Below are 20,234 nucleotides of genomic sequence, written 5' to 3' on the forward strand. Positions count from 1 at the left end.
GAGTACATGGAGTGTGCACCAACATGCCTATAGATTTTTGTATTCATGGAGATGCTCTTTAAATGGCATCTGGGCCCTTTTATCAGACCACTGTTAAAAGACTGCAAGTATACACTCAGTGTAGAATCACTGAGCATAAAAGCAGGAGCTCCACTTTGAGCAAACCTTTTGCTCACACGCTCACAGACTCTGGCAGTGGCCCCTGTCTCACATGGCTCAGCATGCATGAAGTCCCTAGAGAAAGAGCTCATTCTTGTTCCCATGTTCTCACTCTTCTTTAGCTTTGCTCTAATTATAAACTTTTAGAGAAAATAAATGAGTCTAGTGAATACATGAAGGTGATAGAAAAAGGATGAAGCTGATAAGTAAGGCTGGTGGTAGGTTGGAAGAGTTGTTGAGATTTAGGAAGCAGTTGAGAACGCAGGTACCTATATATTAATGACTGTGCCCATCGGATTGAGAGGAATGAAGGGCAGGGCTGAGAATTCAAAACTTAGGACATAAGCATGTGAGAGCTAGGAATCCATGTGATGGGTGGATAATATGTGGGCAAGTGGAATAAAGCAGACTAGAAATCATCTACTGGCTGATAATCCAAGGACCTGGAGGTGAGAGTAAGATTAGAGGACTTGGAAAAGCTCAATTCCCAATTAGGCACAAGTGGTTGCTCTGTAGGCAGAGAAGATAAAAGAGACCAGGGAAAAAGATGTAGAGCTGGTTGAGAGCCTGTCAGCAGCTCCCTGTTCAAGGACGGGACTCTGCAGCTGTCAGAGTGTCTGCCTGTGGGGTTATGAAGTAACTAGAAGCATGAAGGGGGCTTTTCTGTGCTGGCTCCCTAATCAGGAAGGGGATGTCCATTCAAATCTGTGGAGAAGGCTCTCACACCCTCCACCAGGCTTCTCGTGGGCATTTTCACTTCTGCTCTGAGGTCATGGGACTCTTGCCCTCTCCTACCCACTTAGATTTTATTTCTTTTGGTATATCAGAGAGGCTTAGGATCTTCTCTTGTGAGTTTCTCCACCTTGGTTATTCTCCAGCATAAAGTCATTCTTCCTGTTGGTAGTATTACCCGTGGTTGCCATGGAAGTGGGGACTAATTACATCACACAGGAGGGGAGACCTGCTAGGGAACCCTCAAGGACACCGAATGATTTCAATTATTCAAATTCCCAGTAACTTCTTAGAAGACATGTATAGGTTTTGATCATTAAAAACCTTTGACTTTGATTTTGAAATTGGGATGTATTTACTGGATAATGGAATCGTAAAAGCAAGCTGCTCTTCAGCACACACTGGAAATTCTCAGAACTGGGATTTTTTTTTTAAAAAAGATATACTTCCACCATTCTGGTTTCTGCCCTCAAGAGATGAAGAAAGCGGGCACTGTGATTGCTTGGTTCTAGTTACATAAAACCTTAAGTGGACTGGTAATCCTTTGGCAGTTCATTATCAGAATCTCCTGTGTTTACCTTAAGACTTCCTGAGGGGCAAGATGGCTTTATTGTCCTTACCCAGCTAACTCTGCTTCCTAATCCAGCTTAGCTTCTGACTTCTCTGCTGAGCTTTAAGCATTCATTTAACCCAGTGTTTCTCCAGTGCCACTGGAGAGTCTAACCTACCTTAGATTAGGAAGCGAATGGAATGAATAAAGTGTTTTAAAACAAGAGGGCAACTCTTTATAACACTGTAGTGATTAAACCTGAAAAAAAAATCCAAGTAAATATCAGGGTCTGATAAATGATTCTATCTTCATTCTTGCTCAGAGATTTAGAGCAATGCTCTGAGAAAGGATCTTTCCTGTGGTACGCGGTCGGCTTAGCTAGGGCAGCTCTTCCCTCTCTAGAGTCACGTGACAAGTTATTTCCCAGCACCATTTTCTGGTCATTGTTGGCAGTCATCGTTTCTCTTTCTAATGTGGACTTGGTCTAGGGTAGAAAACGGCCAGAGAAGATTTTAGAATTTAATGGTACAACAGATATGAAGGAGGAAGAGACCGTGAATCAAAGAAGGCAGACAGACTGTAGGTGGAAGAGGGAAGGAAACAGATTCTCCTCTAGAGCTTCCAGAAGGAATGCTGCTCTGCTGACACCTTGATTTTATCCCATGAGACCCATTTTGAACTTCTGACATCTACAACTGTAAGATAATTTGTATTGCTTTAAGCCATTTAAGTTTGCGTTTATTTGTTACAGTAGCAGCAGGAAACTAATACATACAGCACTACCAAGGCTCTCCCCTCCCCCCAGTCAGACTGCTCTTGTTGGGCTTCCCTGGTGGCGTAGTGGTTGAGGGTCCGCCTGCCGATGCAGGGGACACGGGTTCGTGAGGGTCCGGGAAGATCCCACATGCCGCGGAGTGGCTGGGCCCGTGAGCCATGGCCGCTGAGCCTGCGTGTCTGGAGCCTGTGCTCCGCGGCAGGAGAGGCCACAACAGTGAGAGGCCCGCGTACAGCAAAACAAACAAACAAACAAACTGCTCTTGTACAAGTCACCAGAGAGTTCATTACTGCAAATGCAATGATCATCTTACAGTGTCGTTCTTACTTGACCTCTCAGCAGCTTTTGACGTAGAAGACTTCCTCTTGAAACATTTATATACTTGACTTCCAGGAGACTAAACTGCACTGGATTTCCTCCTAACTCACTGGCATCTCCTTTTCAATCTCCTCTGTTGAATTCTCCTGTTTTTCCTCCCAAGTACTGAAAGTTGGAATGTTCTAAGGCTTAGCTCTGGGATATCTTCTCTAACCATACTTACTCCCTAGGTGATCTTATTTAACTTTAAAAACAATCTTTATAATGAAGACAGCCAAATTTACGTCACCAGTCCAGCAATCTCCCCTAGGCTTATATGTCCAGCTGCCTATTCTGCATCTAAAATTTGTTGTCTAATTGACATCTCAAACATGTCCAGACAAAACAATTTCCTTCTCCACAATCCTTGCACCTCCCCTACCATCTCTATCCATACCTCCCCTGTGTCTTAAGCTAATAATCTTATCTCCCTTTTTTTTCTTGCCAGATATTCAGTAAATCCTGATGGCTCTGCATTCCAGATCTATACCGAGCACAAGCACAGCACGTCTGCAGACTTAGACCAAGCCTCCAAAGGATTTCACTTACCACCCTGTGAGTGACATGGGCCGGGACGCTGCTGTATCAGCAGAACATACTCTGGCTGTTGTCTTATATCATGTGGAAACAGAAGTAGATGGGAGGTGGAGTTCCCCATAGGAACCCTGACCAGGACCCTCTTCCTTTTCAGACATGGACTTTCTGGGGAATAATACTGGAGGGGCGGGGGGCTGTTTTTAACTGTGGCAAATGTTCTGCCAGAGTTCCTTCAGAACACAGCCTCTACTTACAGCAAGTTAAAAGACTGGGTGGGAGTATGTATATAGATAAAACTATAATTTAAGCTTCTTGAGGTTGGGAATCATATCTCAAATTTCTCTTGTCACCCCATGAATAATTCTTGATTGTGTATTTTTTATTTGAACTCAGCATTAGAACTCATCTGGGGGCCCAGTTTTCAAGTATATGTTCAGTTATGTCAGGAGATTTTAACCTGTGGTCCATAAATGGAATTTTGAGGGTCTATGAACCTGCTAAGATTGTACACAAAATTTTATGGTTATTTGTGCTTTCCTTGGGAAAGTGTTCATAGATTTCCTCAGATTCACAAAGTGTTCTGTTTCCTAAAGGCTGAAAACCACTGAGCTATCCAGAGATATCTAGACTGTGGGTCCTCTCTGCCCAGAAGCGCTGGGGTAAAGAACCAAGGAGGCATGGGCGAGGGGTTTGTAACGTTGAGGACAAAGGGGGGCCTTTTGATGCTGATGTCCCCACAGGTGACCTTCTTTACTCATTAGGACTCACCTACCTCTGCCTAGCCTCCCAACAGTTTCACACCAAGCTTACGGGTGGGAGAGAAAAATCTGAGACTGGGGCCTGAATTTAGTGATGGACAACATGTGGCATACTGTGAGTGAGGAAGAAACTGGAAGGTTTAGAGTTTCCCTTGACATTTTGACTCCCCAGCAAGCCCCCAGAGAGGGCTAAAAGGCCTTCCAGGTTGTCCAATCGTGACCCACATGCCTGTCACAGCCAGGCTGGGACACAAGGGGCATAGCAGCCCTCCTGTCTATGTCATTCACTTGGCAATAATAACATACCGCTGCATGACACCATCTATGTCAATGTCTTGTATTAGCATTAACTGTTATTTGTATTATTTCAACGTTGTGTGTGTAAACTAGGCTCCACCAGATTTAAGGTTGCCAGAAGTCAAAACCCTTGTCAAATGTCCATCTTGGTGTTAACCCTTATAGCCGGTACTTAATCATTATTTTATTTCAAGTGAATAAATGACAACACATTCAATAACTAGGTGGCTGGATTTGGTATTTGCTCCGATTTAAAGAGCCAAGGCCTGTCTCTTAAGAGCAGATTGTTTTGAAATCTCCATTAATATAAATGAAGCCTTTCCAGTTCTAAAGCTCTGTGATCATGGATTGAGAGTCTTACGTGATCGTAACTATTTATGCAGTCCTCGGTAGTTTATAAGGTGCTCGTATGCACTTGCTCAATAATCGTGTACTGATCTCAAATGTAGAGGGCCTCTGGGGGGGTTCTCTGATCTCTTCCCTCTCCTTTAGGGAAACCTGAATGGTTTAGGTTGACTTCCGGAGAAATAAGTTCCCCCAGCTCCCTTCAGGTTAGGATCTGAGCGTTTCCTCCGTTACTGAGTCCTCTTCCTGCTGTTTGAATCTGTCTGTTCTGGTTCTATCTTGAGTAGTCATTTAGATAATGCCTGAGGAGTTAATGTTTTCCTGGCAAAACCTGGAGGAGTACTTTGCTATTCTTTCCCTTCTTTCTTGAAGACTGGAGAACAGCTTAGCAATAAAACAGTCCGGTTGATCTACTTTAAATAAGGCAGCCTGCCCACGGTTGATGCAAATATTACACTGATGTTACTGTTTGGTTTGAATATATAACAAGGATAGAAAAATGTCCATTAGAGTTGATAGTCAGCTTTGAACGATCTACTGCAACGGCAAGTCTAGAATGAGCTAGAAGGGTTGGGTTGGGAGGAGCCCAAAGACTTGATGAATCATGAAGGTTTTAGAACTACACTGTGTCAAAGGGGAGAGTGGTATTTCTTAATCTGACAAATCCTACTCATAAAACCCAGGGCAGCAATGCAAATGGCAACAGGGAGAATATTCCAGAGCTAAGGCTAGAATAGTAAACATAAAGACTGTTGTGAAATGAAAGAACCTTCAGGAAAGTATGACACTGGCTGTGTACAGCAATAATTCTTATATTGTGGAAGAAAAAAAGGAGCAATACAGGAAGTGATTCATTTTAAGATCAGGCCCAGCCCTACATGGAAGCAACTAGTACCAGTGACCTCCCATCCTCACTTTGGCTGCCACAGTGGTGGTTTCTGGGTATTTACTCATTTGAGTTGTCGTGGAAGGACACTGTTAAAATGCAGAAAGTGTCAACAAATTAACCCAGTAACAGCCATTTCCATATTCTTTTATACTAGTATTTAAAAAGTCAACAGAGAGCATTCCTTGAGGTAATAGACCAGGAGTATTTGATAGTGAGGACAGAAAATGTCCAGAGTAAGGGACACAGTTTGGGGAAGAGAGATGAGATGCAGTCACGAGCACACTGGATTTGGAGCAGACACCATACGGAAGCATGGACGTTTGGGGATGACCCCGTTAGGAGCACCCAATGCTGGTTTTGCTGATGCCAACATTTTCACTAGAAATGGCTCCATTGGGAGCTTCTCCAGTTAAATTAACAGAATCACAGAAGAGTCTGTGTCTGACCCAACGCAGGTTGCCTCTTCTTTTCTCTTTTTCACTGTCGTTCCACATTTTTGGACCCTAGCCCCTTCTCTCTAAGGGATTCAGGTTACTTGATTGACCAAAAGGCAGAGAGCAGGGTCAAAAGAAGCCCCCAGGTTGTGAAGGCACACGAATATTTTATGTTCTCTGTTGTATATTATCTGCCTTGCTAATTAACTGATCGATATGACATACATTATCAAGCTATCTGCTTCCAAAATTACCAAAAGTCCATATGGCTGTTTAGCAAGGTCACAAATGCTGGGCATCACCATCACAACTATTTGGAAGAAATCTAATCTTACTTCCATGTGGAAAATGGTACCCCAAGGAGGTAGGAAGCTTGTAATAGTTGTAGGAAAACTACTAGCTGAGCTAACAAAACCTTGAAAAGGTATTTGATATATGTGTTTGGCTCCAAATAAAAGACACTTTCAATACTCTGCCTTTTTATTTTAGTAACATCCAGCTCAGTCAGTTGTCCCAAATCACTTCATTTTCTTAAGTAGGGTTTTGGCTTATTAGCATACAGATGGGGATTTTGGATTTTTTTAAGTGAGAATTCTCACTTTGCTTTGTTAATCAAGCAGTGACATCCTTTTTGATTGCCTGGTGAATTATGAAACTAGACTGAACCACAAGTTCTGCACTTACTATAGTACAAGGCAAGGAAGAGTGAATTATGAGCTCAGTGGCCCCAGGCAAATCACTTAACCTTTTAGAGTTTTTATTTTTTTAATTTGGAAAAATTCAGGATTGTAATTGTTATCTAAAGAAAGTTGTATGAATTAAATGGGCTCCTATTTGAGGAACATACTTAATATAGTCTAAGTGCCATAAAAAGCCACAGTATTCCCTGTGTAGGGGTTTCAGATCAACGTTAATGGGAAACTGGGAAGATGAGGAGGTGATCTGACAAAAAGAAGCTGGTAGGACGGGTCTCGGGGAGGTAGGACTTATTAAATATATAGTTTTTGGTCCTGAACTCTAAATGAGATCGGAACTTGTATACCTTAGTTAATTAATTAGTATCTCACTGAGCACATATTTAAAGTGAAAGTACGTTTTTCTGAGGGGTGGGGGGCAGGGCACATGGTGGACTGAGCTGCTTTTCCAAATTGGTAACAATGTGAGTTTTAAGACAGTGGAAAAGTTGGAGGTAGAAGAAAGTCTGTGAACCTGAGGAGCCTTGATATGCTACTCCCTTGTGACTTCCCCCTGGTTTTTTTTTTTTTGTTTGTTTGTTTTTTTTGCGGTACGCGGGCCTCTCACTGCTGTGGCCTCCCCCGTTGCAGAGCACAGGCTCCAGACGCGCAGGCTCAGCGGCCATGGCTCACGGGCCCAGCCGCTCCGCGGCATGTGGGATCTTCCCAGATCGGGGCACGAACCCGTGTCCCCTGCATCGGCAGGCGGATCCTCAACCACTGCGCCACCAGGGAAGCCCCCCCCTGGTTTTTAAATGTCATTGGCTTCACAGACTCTCAGACCTCCTTCTGAATTCCTGACTAATGTGGAAATACATTTGTAAATATTGAGAAGCGGAGCAAGTACTTTGATTACTCTGTGCGTGTGGTGCTGATGACTCAGACCTCCTTCATCCAAGGCCTGGACAATCCTGCTCCAGCTCTGCTTGTCCAGGCCACTGTTACTGGTATTCAGATACAGTGCCCTGAATAACTCAGAACAGGTTCTGGTTACTCTTCAGCCCCTCAAAAATAAATACATGAATAAAAACCCAAATGGGAAACAGAAATGTGTAAATCATCTGTGATAAATAGTTGTGATCAAGTGTTAGCTAAGAAGCTGCTTCTGAGCCGTGAGTTATTCTTTGGACATTTGGGTGGATTTTTTTGAGCTATAATTGACACGTATAGCATATTAGTTTCAGGTGTACAACATAATGATTTGATATTTGTATGTATTGCAAAATGTTCACCACCACAAGTCTAGTTAACATCCAGGGTGGATTATTTTTAAAGCTTGCTTGATTCCATTCCTAGATAGGAATTCATTACATGTTATTTGCTGAAGTTACTTCTCTTTCAGGACTGCAGGCTCCAAGAGTTTGCTTGCCCTTATGGTTTCATGTCTTTTCAATAACTTCATAAGCAACTTGGCAAAGAGTCTTGCCTGGACATCCCATCTGCTCTCTGTATCTCCAGTTACAGCACCGCTTTTTGTTCATTTCGTATTCTCAAAGTGTTCTTTAAATAAATAGCGACGGGATGAAGAGGGAGGAGTGAACGGGATTTTGGGGGTTGAGGAGCAGTTTGGAAACATAAATAAGGCACTTGGAGTTCTCAGAACAGAGGTTATTGCCGTTCTGTATTCACTAAATTTTCCTTTCACTCACCATTGCATGATTCAACCACACTGGAAAGATACCATCTAGGGCCTTAGGGTAAACGAGTTCTCGATCGTAGAGAAAGAGGATCCAGAATGACAAAAATACAAACTGGAAAATAGAACACAACAATAGTATCATTAGGTTTATCTTCAGTGAGTGCTTCCTAAGATAATCAAGGAAACGTAGCAAAATAAAAATAGATGCCAGTTTTAAAGATACATTCCTATATATACATAATGAAATACTAAATGAAGGAAAAAATTATTTATTGTAGAATTACAATACCCAGTCTCTGGGGATTTCAGAGAGTTAGGGATCAATTATTTGTCATTGTGGCAGGCAGAGAGGATGTAGATAAATAGGATTCGCAGACCATTTCATTTTAACCAATGACTTCTCTCTTCTCTGAGCTTTACCAGGAGTGCTGAGAGCAGCCACATGGCATGGCTTGAGTCTTCCACTTGCGTTGCCCACTCTCTAAATAGGCATGGCAAGGGGAAGCAGGAAGGCTGGGGCGAGGATAGGTGACAAGCTCCCAGGGTAATTCACAAGCTAGTTAACAGAGAGTTGGATCTCCTTATTGCTCAGAACTTTGGATTGATCCCCATCCTCTTGTACCCCTTGGCTGTCTTTTCAAAGTGTCTGTCTTCCATGCTACAAAATCAGTGGAGAGATGGGAAAAAATAACTATTAATCTTCTAACGATCTTCTTAAATTCCAAAGGCTCAATTTCTAAGTCTTAAACAATGAATAAACTCCACTGATACAAAAAAAACTTAGCCTCTTTAGAAGATTTTTGGGGGTGGAGGAGGAGGTGTCCTGCAGAGTAAAACTGGAATGCCAGTACTCACTCCGTTATCTGAGAGCTCATTATTAGTGTTTGGAGAGTTTCATTTTGGATTTAAGTTTGAGGTCTCAATACCATGGGAAGTAGAATAATGACGGGTAGAAAGAGGTAATCATTTCTAATTATAGGCCCTGCTGGGCAGCCCGTGTGCCTGGTCTCAGTTTGTTTCCATTCTAACTAATGAATGAAAACATGCGCAATGTTGTAGAAATGTGGACAGTATCAGCAACAAGCCGACTGTCCCTTGCATATATATGTCTTGCTTCTTCCCAATGTCCATTCGTTCCACAAAATGCGTGAGTCACCCGCCATGTGTCCCACACCAGATATTTCAAACAGCCTCTCTCTCCTCCATTTCAAAGTGTCAACTTTGAAAGTTTTCATACCTTTTTTTTTAATGGTTTCCACTTGCAGAAGTAACAAATGCTTATTGCAGCAAGTGAAACAAGATGTATGAAAGGGATATTAGTCATCTGCCTCCTCAGCAGCCTCCATTCCCATCACCCTGATGGAGCCAAGGTCATCGCAGTTGTATTTTGGTTAAGAAAAGTCCTTCAGACTTCCCTGTTAGGCAGTAATAAGGATCTTGTATCAAACGTTCACAAAGGTACAAAAGCTAATGATAAATCTTGTCAGTTAATGTGCCTTATTTCCCGAAGACACTGGGCAGTGCTATGCAGTCCTCAGGCCATTTATGCAAATGCAGTTGCCCTGGATTATAATAATGGGCTCCTCGCTGCCCAGGAGAAGTGTCAGTCCATATGACATGTGTATTATATTACCTGCACATCTTTGTAAACTTACTGCAGATATCGGAAAAGCCAGCGTGGTGAAAAGCAGGTCTCTGAAGGCTGTTATGAACTTAATGTCTTTTTTCCCTTTAGCTCTTTTCAGCACATCTTCCAGACAGGCCACCCCGTAGAAAAGGGCCTGCAAGAGCTAAATTCATTACAACAAATGAGGACCTTTTCATTTCCTTTAATTAATACATTCTTCACTGACATGAAGCACCATCCCTCTGGGAGCAGTGTTGATTTGAGAAGGAGGGGCCGCTGGCTGTTTCGGTTGGGAGCCAGTTCGAAGGTTGGTCTTGCAACTTGCTGGGCCCTGACCTTGATCACTAAAACCGATTGTGTAAAGTTGTTTAGGGGATAATAATGTGTACAGTATTTAGCATAATGGACTTGAGCTAAAATGGAAACAGAATAGAGTCAGCTTAAAAGGAGAATGTAATGAGATAGATAGCTTGGCTGCCCAGAGGTGGGAAAAGCCAGATAAACAGCACAAGGGCAGAGCACCAGACACAATGGTAGATATATTCTGGCCTCTTCCTAGGAAGAAAAAAATGTTTAAGTGCCTAGTGTTGCAATCTCATTAGAGAAGCCAGAATCAGCGTCAAGAGCCCCATGAAGGAGCTCTGTGCTCTCCTGAGGGAGACCCACAACATGGCACCTTGCCTTGCTGAGGGAGAAGCCAGAGGAGAAGGCCTCTGAGGACCTCACAGAGACAGTCTGTGTGAGGGAGTGATGTAAATCCACAGGGCTACACAGCAAGCCGTGGGCTCGGGTGCATCTCTAGGTACCTGAGGGCCTTGCAGGTAAAAAAGAAGCAGGGCCTTTTTCAAGGACACAAGATCACAATCAGAACAGACTTTGTGCATTCTTACAGTGTTCCACAAACCCACGGCGTCTAATTTAAGGGTCACAAGAGTACAGAGTTGGAGTTGGTTTTGAGTTACTGCTTCAGAATCAATCCTATTCCTTGAAAGCTCTGACTGGTATAAAAGGAACAGCCTGGACTCTGCTGTGAGTCTGAGTCAGACAAGTTCCGGAACCTGGGCATCTGGACTAATGATCAACCAAGTCGGCTTTTGGGGAACAAGCTCTGAGCTCTGAACCCTAGGAAACCTCTCGCAGGGTTGGCCTCCTGCCACTCCTCAGGCTGAAGGGTGGGCAGGAGAGGACACAGAGGTGGATTAGGCCAGCGAGGTCCCCACGGGGGTCCTCAGACCAGCAGTACCAGCATCACCCCAAAGCTTGTTAGAAATGCAGGCCCTCAGCCCCACCCCAGACTATGGAATCAGAATCTCTGGGAATGGGGCCCAGGAATTTGTTTTTCAATAAACTCCCAGGTGCTCTGTGTATATGCTAAAGTTCTAGAACCACTGCATTAGACATAAATTTATCACTTAAAAATCTTACTGACTACTCAAAACTATAATAGCTGACTTTTTTTTTTTGTAATAGCTGGCTTTTATTGGTTTCTTGTTATGTGCTGGCCACTGATCTAAGCTTTTAATTTCTTATAACAACCTTATGAGGTAAGTCCTATTATTCCTTCCCCACTTCCCATTTTACAGTTGAGGAAACTGAGGCACAGAGAGATAAATAAACTTGTCTAAAGTCTAATGGTTGATAAATATCAAGGCCAGGATTTGAAACCCAAAGTCTGCTTCTTGAGCCAGACTTTAAAAAAACCACACACACCATGTGACGTGTCAGGTTTCTAAGAATAAGGATAAAGCACTGTGGGAGTTCAGAAAAAGAGACCATTATCTCCAGGTGGGAGAATTAAAAATGACTTCAAAAAATACCGACGCCTGATTCTCACTCCCAAAGATTCTAATTTAATGAGTCTGGGGGTGCAGCCTAGCCTTCAGGATCTTAAAACATTCTCCCAGGTGATTGTAATCAGGGCAGCCAAGGTTGAGAACCACTTGCCTAGAGGAACTTCCATTTGGAAATGCAGACCTGGTAGCCTCCAGGGAGGCGGGGCTGCGGAGATGAGCCCACATGGTGGGATGAGGTTTCTAAAGAGAGGACAAAGGGAAGAGGAGAGAAGTGGGAAGCGAATGCTGAGGAAATGCCCTCCTCTAAGGGACAGAAGGGCTAAGGGGGAAGCAAAGTAGCAAAGAATGATCAGATGGTAGAAAATCAGGAATGTGCAAGAACCCCATGGCCCTGAGGGAGGAGGAAGCTTCAAGCCAGAAGGGGCCATTCCAGGGAGGGTGGGCTACAGTTTTAAATGCCATGAAGAGGCTGCCACCCCAATACTCGTCGTTTACTTTTGCCGTTGAGCGCTGAGCGCTGCAGAATTGGAGTGCAGTCTTTGCACTGAATGCTAGGAGAAGTCTCCTTCTCTCCCCTTCTTCCCCAGCAGCTCTCAGCTCACCCCTGAGGCCATAGCAGGCAGCTGCTGGAGTTAGGAAGGGCAGACGAGGGGCCTGGGCCCCAGTGAGGAGGCCTGCACCTTTCTATCAACACAGCAATTAATCCACACAGCAATTAATCTCCCACTGAGCGCTGAGTGCCTGCCAGGTTTTCCCTCCTTGGGGAGAGGCCGCCTCCACCCAGCATGTGAAGTCCCTGTGACCGCTTTCCTTAGCAAGAGCTTCCTAGCGTCAGCATGAGTCAAGCTCGTCCTGACTTTCTCTTGCCTTTCCCAGTCGCAGAATGTGGAAATTGGACTGGGGAAAGAACACATTACTCAGAGCCTCCGTGGCTTCTCCTTCACCGATAAAAATTTGCTCCACACCACAAACTTGCCAATCACTTCTCCCCCTCTCCCCTCAGCTCACACGTTATTTCACAGGCATATGTCACTTTGGAGAGATGCCAGCTGTGTGCGTGAGGCAGCCTTGTCTCCATCGATGTTAACCCACGTTGATGCGCCATCATCTGTGTCAACAAGGAATATTTATGAGCCCCTGCATAGGAGCCCGGGGGGGGGCGCTAGGGTGTTGCCAAAAGAAATAAACAGGCGAGAACTAGGGCATAGAGGATCCACACAGCAGAGCTGGCGAGCAAGGAGAGGGAGGTGGCATGGGCTTACTCAATGGGGAGGCCTCCTGCAGGGCCTCAAGGGCAGGTTTGCATCAGCTCACAAAACCAGACACTGGTCTGCTCATTCTCTAAGGACAGTACACGGGGATGTTTATAAGACACTCACAGAAGGAATAGTCAAGGGGGAAAATGGCAGCTGTTAGGGACTGAATTGTATGCCCCCAAAATTCATATTTGAAGTTATAACCCTCAGTACCTCAGGAAGTGGCTGTATTTGGAGACAGGATCTTTAAAGAGGTGATTAAGTTAAAATGAGGACAGTAGGGTGGGCCCTAATCCAGTAGGACTGGTGTCCTTAGAAGAAGAGGAGATTAGGACCCAGACCCACACAGAGGGTAGACCACGTGAAGACACAGGGAGAAGGCAGCCATCCACAAGCCAAGGAGAGAGGCTTGTAGAAACCAGCCCTGCTAACAACTTGATCTTGGACTGCTGGCCTCTAGAACTCTGAGGAAGTTTCTGTTGTGTAAGCTCCCCAGTCTGTGGTACGTTTTTATGGCAGCCCCAGCAAACTAATAGAGTAGCATTGAAAGAAGATAGCAACAACTGGCCTTCTTTTACGACTCTTACAGCAAAATTACTGTTTACGTTTCTCAACTATTTGGGCCGCTCAGAAAAGCAGAGTTAACGGTATCTTCTTGGTCAGGGTTTACTTCAGAGTTGCTGCTGTCTAATTTAATTTTTTTCTACCAGTTCTTCCCTAATTCCATCTGTCCTTTCTTCTGAAATACTGCTGATCTAAGATTGTTAGCTGTCTTCCATTTTTGTTGCTAGCTGACAAACTTCCCACCTGGGAGAGCTTAATTTACATTTTTTTAATAACTAGTGCAACTTGAGAAACCATAGCTAAAGGATGTTTCGTTTTTACATTCATATGTCTTCACAAAATTCACAACAATCTTGAAAACACAGAAGCTTAACCTTTCTAAGTCGTCAAGTTTATTTTCCTTGCTCTAAGCCAGAATCCTCTTAAACTATCCCAGGAAATGAGAATTTCTTCATTTAAAAATAATTCCAGAGAGGGAGATTCCACAAGTTTCCTGAGCAAGACATTACAACTCTGACTGAATGAGTCAAGTAATCCAACGCCCAGCTCAGCTCTCTGTGCCTGACTCAGACAGGCCGGGACTTTCTCAGGTCTCGCCTTCAGAATGATGCAACACTTGCAGTGGAGATTAATTCAGAATAAAATAGCAAATGGGGACTCATTGTGATGAGCATTTTGTATAACTGTGGTGGTAAGGGTGGTGGCATCTGGGACAGGTAGAGGAAGTTTGTCAAATATATCTATATTATATGTAATATTATATTTCAGACATTATTCACGTGCATTGAGCTTATGAAACAGATGAAAGAATGAGATCAAGAACATGGGAGAAGAACTGATATGAAGAACACAAGAAAATAAAGAGAAGAAACTAAGAACATTGAGGGACAGGTTGGAAGGAAGATTTGTAAGAATGCTTAGCCAGTGTTGTATAGCTGATAACAGCTGGCTTCAGTGTAGCAGTAGGATGGCCGTGCGGTAGGCTGTCTTACGGGTGGGATGGGGTTCTCTAGAAAGTGGCTCTTACCAGTTAAGAGTTACGTTCTGATCATTTATTCATGCAGCCAACATTCACAGAATGTCTCTTAGGTGCCAGAAGTTAGGCATAATACAGACCAGGGCAGGTTCTATGTTAATATGTCTTTATTAGGAAGAAGAAGAGGCAGCAGAAGAGGAGGAACCTTTTCGGTACATTTACCATTTTACGTTTTGTAGGCCAGGTTCCTTGGGAAACAGAATCTGAGATGCTGAGATCTGCCTGAAGGGTGTTCATGGAGGAGTGCTCTCAGAACATCCATGAGAAGAGGGAGGGAGGGAGGGAGAAGGACTGAGCACCAGGAAAACCGGAAGGGCAGTACAGTTGCATGGGATCAGCTAATCCCCGAAGGAGCCCTGGAGTTGAGCTGTCCCTTCAGAGTTGTCCTGGAGCCCAGCCTTTGTAGCCCAGGTCAACCAGTCTTTGCACGCAGCAACCTCAGGGAGGTCTCAAGCCTTGGTCCAGGTAGCTCCCTTCTGCTGAGGACAGTTGTGGGATGAGGGCTCAGTTATGAGTCACCAGCAGCCAGCACCCCTTCTCCCAGGAGCTGGGGAATGAGTACCTTGATGCTGAGGAGGTAGGGGAACCTGTGTGCCACACCACAGATCCACTACACATGAGGCACAGAGGAGTTAGGTAACTCACTCAAGAGCACATGGCAAGTGAGTGGCACCCAGGCAGTCTGGCTGCAGAAGCTAGGCCTTCGATCACTAATCTTTATACTGTGCACGATGAACCTACCAAAATGCTGTCATGGTTACTCAGTAAACCACAGCTGTTTTATTTCGGGTGCTGGTGGTGACTCTTCCCTTCTCTCAGCCCTCATCCTTTCAACTATCTGAGAGGTAAAAACAGTGATCTTAAGCATTTTTGTGGAATAGACAGTTAAGTGTATTTCTGAGTCTGCTGAGCTTAAGAGTTCCACAGATGAATATATTAACCCGATGATGGAAATTAAAGGTTGGCCCCAAGTATCGCAGTGGGTTCTATATACTATAAATGGATCTCTGTCTTCTCACTGTTCATGGGCTACCTTGGAGTTTGAACGATGGAACGTCCCCAAGGATCTCTCTTCCCCTGGCCCTGCTTTGCCATCCCTGAGGACCTATGTAATGAAGTGGCTGTTGTCATCCTGAGAGCTTGACGATAATAAGGTCAGAGCTGCCTGCGGCTTGGGCAACTTTATATGAAGAGGGGAGGGCAATGTCATGCCTCTGTTGGTGAAGTGGGGGGAGGGAAACAGGGAGGGGCCCGCCCAGAATCTCCCCTGGAGATCCCAGTTATGAGGCACCACCTTTAACCATGTTTCAGAAGGAAGTTTACTTTTAAAAAGAGGAAAACCCAGCAAACTCTTATGAATTCTGCAAGCCGATTTCAATTGTAGCTGAAAAATTCCTCTATCCCCTCTCCCCAGCTTGCATTCCCTGGGGTCAGGGACAGTTCCTGGGTGGAAGTGGAGTGGATGGAGAGGAGGGAACACAACATTGTGGAAGACCCAGGCACTGGAAGCCTGAGCCAACGTGAGCACCCGAGGATGTCCACAGCACTGCCTTGTCTCCTTGCCCAGCTCCTGGGGGCTACCGCATTCAGCAGGATTCACTGCCCTCTGCCTGAGCTTGCAGACTCTAGCTCTAGGGCTTCCCCAGTGCCTGAGGGCATCCACCTAGGCAACTATTATATAGGGAAAGCATTGACTCCACAGTGGTCCTCCTCTAGCTGGGAAGCTGAAGTGTGAAGCCTGTGGAGGGAAGTACTTGAGCAGTGAGGCAGTTGGGTGACCCTTGCCTGAATCCATGACCTACCACCCATGGTGCTCAGTGAGGGGACTGATGTCCCCCAAAATTACCCTCCCCTCTGCACCATCCCTTCTGTACTGAAAGACGAGATGGCTAGAAGCTCACCAGCACTCTCCTATCTCCTCATTCCGTTTTCCACTTCTTACACCATTCTGAGTGCTTCCCTTACGTCCTTTTGTCCCTTACGGTCACTCTGTGGTTATGCACTATTTGACAGATTTGTAAATAGAAGACAAAGAAATACCCAGACCAGGGTCAGTAGGAGGTGGAACTGAGGAACCATCCCAGAGAGCTCATGACCCTAGAGCTCCTGCTTATGCCCACTAAGCTATACTGCCTTCCCTCCCAGCAGGGAATTGGCTGCCTCTTCCCTGGGGTCAGTTTACTCCCTCATTAGACAGAGACTCACCTCTCTCCTCTTCTTCCTTTACTCTCCTTAGGCACTAGGCAGGAATTGGTCGCCATTCCTCAGTGGCACCCCCACTAACTCACCTCATGCCCCAGGCATCAATCCTTTGAAGCCCCTGGGGTAGCTTCAGGAGGAAATGGGGCCCACTTAGAATGCTGACTTGGATTAAGTTGGACTTTGTTCTTAGGGGCCATGACAGATACTCAGCCAACTAGAAATGAAAGCTGTTTAAAGGGGCGGGATGTAAATTTCCTGGAAAGCAGGATGGGGTACTGACTTCAACATGTTTACATAAAATAAATTTAAGAGTGTTATAGCAAGTTATGAGACCTCTGTGACTTTATAAACGCAACCATTAACTAATTATTCGTTAGTTAACACTAATTAGTCATTAGGAAACACAACCATTAATCAGCCCACAAGACCTCAAGAGCTAGAAATTTTAAGGCGCAGTATTTCACGTGATATCACGTATTTGAAGTCTGACCTTAAATCGATCCTCTAAAACACATTCAACCCATCTTCACCAGTTGGAAAACGTTGCATTAAGTCACAATTTCAGGATGACACCTAACAGCAGAAAGGAAACAGCCATAGGGAAGCCCCTCTCTGCCCATTTCAAGGGCCGGAAGATGTCAGAAGAGACTATACTGCTGAGGAATACAGAAAAGTGAGGTCAAGTCCAGTCAACATACCAAGGCACCCAGCTTTTATTATGAGGATAATCTGCGCCAGCCACTGTGGCAAATACAGTGTAGAATCCTAGAACGTCAGGGCTGGCAAAGACTTAGGAGACAAAACTCCTGTTTGGGAGCCACTTACAATTTGATTGAAATGTTGAGAATCACATGTGGGTGGAAATGAGAAAACAATACTCTACATAAATAAGCGGAGACTGAGAGAAGCCGTAAAAATTCAGGGAAAGGAAAAAACGAATTTGGGCTAGAGTTGCTCAGCAGAGATTTTAAGGAGAATATGGGATTTCAGGTGGTCTGTGAAAGCAGCAAGGTGGTGTAGAAGCAGGTAGGCCTTTCATTCAAGGATAGTGTGAATATGGGTAGAACAGTGACAGCAAAAGCCTAGGGACCAACACTGGAGAAGACACAGGCCTTCCTGGAGAATAGACCAACCTTCCTAGGGAGGCGAGCGCCCGACGGCCAAGTAGGCAGGTGAGCTCTTAAATCAGGAGTTTAGATTGGTCCTGTAAGGTAGGAGGGAGCCCCTGTGGTTTCTTGAGTAGCTGACCACACTTCTCAAGCAGGCTTATGATGTTTGAAGCGAAACAAAACCCAGAACAGTTCTTTGGGAAGATTAATCTGAAATCTGAGTGACGGATGGACTGTTAATGGGAGGACAGTGAAGAGGTGATCTGGTCATCTAGGTACCAACTAATAAACACCTACAATGAGAGGGGCAGTAAGATTGGGGAAGAAGGGATGAACCTAGTAAGAGGGAAGACATAGGATTTGGTGGCTATTAGTCAGGGAGTTAACACTAGGAAATAAGTATCCTGGACAGATGAGTGTCTTTTTCCATTCTTGGAAATATGGTGCCTCTGGGACATGTAACCGAGCTATAATTAAGAAGCCAGGGTGATGGGGTTTGGGAGTCAGTGATGAATCTGCTCTTAGCCATGCTTAGTGTGAGGGAGGACAACCATACTAGAATTTGGATTTGATTAGATCATCAGTCCTGGCTGACACTGCTCTCTTTACCTTGACTATTCTTAATGTGAAGCTAATAGATACATCAAGCTGAGACTTTTACTGTGTGATTCTAATTCCACAAAATCATTTTTTGTTATTTTCTATTTACTTGTTTCCTCATAAAATTCTATTATTGAAACAAGCCATCACCTTGATATTTTTCAGGCACAGTAGAACTGTATTCAGGGCTCAAATCTCAAAATCAAAAGCCAGCAAGTTACCAGAGAGGAGGAAGCTGAGCTTCCAGGCTGCTTTGATTTGAACCTTCTGAATTTCCTCTCCTTAGCATTACAGAGAGTCATCTTCTTTTTTTTTTTTTTTTTTGCCATGCATTACCTCTGCCTAGGATTATGATGCCAAAGAACTGGAATATTTTGTCTAGTTTCTGAAATCAGATGTTTATACGGTACCCTGCATTTAGGTTAAAAATCTCAAAACTTTAATTAGCATCCCCAAAGGCTGCAGCATGTTTAGCTTTTAACTCTAAAAATAATTTTACATATTTCCAAAACATTTTTTAAAAACCTATTTTTCTCCCATTCATTCACACTTCATCACTTCATTCATCAGATTGTGGTCAGCTGGGCTAGGGAGACAAGAAAGGATCAAGTGATGTGATTGGTTTGTAAATAGTTGAAAATGTGTATTTGCCATTTGGTTGGGTGATTTGTCCTTTAAGATGGAGCCTGAGCCTATAAAAAATTGAAGTGGGATCCGAACATGGCAAAATGTATTTGCTTTTCTTAGATAAATCTGTTAGTCTGTGTGTGCTGTAAAAGGGCATTATTCCTCCACTGGAAACTGCACTTCCCACGCAACATGCACCACTCTGCCTTCCCTCACAGACTTCCCCAAGCAAAGTTCAAAATTCCTCCTGCATATGTAGTCAGTCCCATGGTGAAACCATTAGTTTAGTTCCCCACTTGGGCTCATCTGAGAAGAACTTCAAGACAAGATTCTTTTCAAAAGAGCATTTAACAAGTAGCACAAAAGGTAGCTATGGATAACTCCCAAATGGGGTTTCTCAGAGCAAATTGTCAAGTAAAAGAGAATGCCAAAACTCACAAACAAACAGTGAAGAAGAAAGACAAATATTGGAATGTTGTACTTGATAAAATCCAAAGGTGTTATGTGTAGAGGCACTGATATTACAGGCAAATAGCTTGCTTCCTGATACAGCCGAATGGACTTACCAGGTTAAGGAATGTTAAGTACTTCCATTGTCCACCATTCAGAAAGACTGTGGATTTCCGCGGATCCTCTCCTTGTTGTGAGATATAAAAATTGAGGAAAATATACCAGCTCAAAACAAAAAAGTGGTATATGCACGTAGAAGTCCTCGTCATGGCTAGCTCTGACCAGGGGACTGTAACGGTCTCAAAGTAGCTTCCCTCTGGCGTACTTCCGCAGGTGACAGCGGAAGTCCTATGGCAGGCCGGGCCAGAGAAGGAGAACTGTGAAACACACCCCTCTGGGATTGAGAGTTCCAACATGGCTGAATTTTGCTTCTCTCATAGGCTCCTTTCCTGATAAACGTGGGAGACAGGATTATTGCTGATTTTCAGATGCCTTCACTTAGATAATAGCAGGTAATCCGCAAATTTGCATATGTTTCAGTATTTAGGCTTTGAAGAGGGCAGGGAGCAATGTAAGAAGTGCACTTTGCACTATTTGACTGGGTCGGGGCACGATTAAATGACCTTATCGTTAAGTACCAGAGAACTCTAATGAAAATACCTACCGTCATGGTCGTATTTTCTTTTCTTGGGGGCAGAATAAGGAAGTTGCCATAATATATCTTGAGAGAATGAGAAGCAGGTTGACAGACCAGGAGGGAGAGA

General features: G+C 44.2%; 1 protein-coding gene across 1 annotated transcript in view; it reads right to left on the reverse strand.

Annotated features, from left to right (window-relative positions):
* The window catches only part of ADTRP (androgen dependent TFPI regulating protein), a gene marked incomplete at its 3' end in the record, with an annotated part of 68,392 nt that extends 48,618 nt beyond the window's left edge, over positions 1 to 19,774 (reverse strand). Inside the window, exons 1-3 of the mRNA XM_079932898.1 lie at positions 19,587 to 19,774; positions 9,862 to 9,996; positions 8,217 to 8,318 (exon numbers count right to left, since the gene is read on the reverse strand). Of these exons, the coding sequence (XP_079789024.1) occupies positions 8,217 to 8,318; positions 9,862 to 9,996; positions 19,587 to 19,739 (390 nt within the window). The 5' untranslated portion in view covers positions 19,740 to 19,774. The remainder of the gene's footprint in view (positions 1 to 8,216; positions 8,319 to 9,861; positions 9,997 to 19,586) is intronic.
* Between the last annotated feature and the right edge of the window lie 460 nt (positions 19,775 to 20,234).

The sequence above is a fragment of the Stenella coeruleoalba genome (assembly GCF_951394435.1).
Source record: "Stenella coeruleoalba genome assembly, chromosome: 10".
In the NCBI taxonomy this organism is placed as follows: Eukaryota; Metazoa; Chordata; class Mammalia; order Artiodactyla; family Delphinidae; genus Stenella; species Stenella coeruleoalba.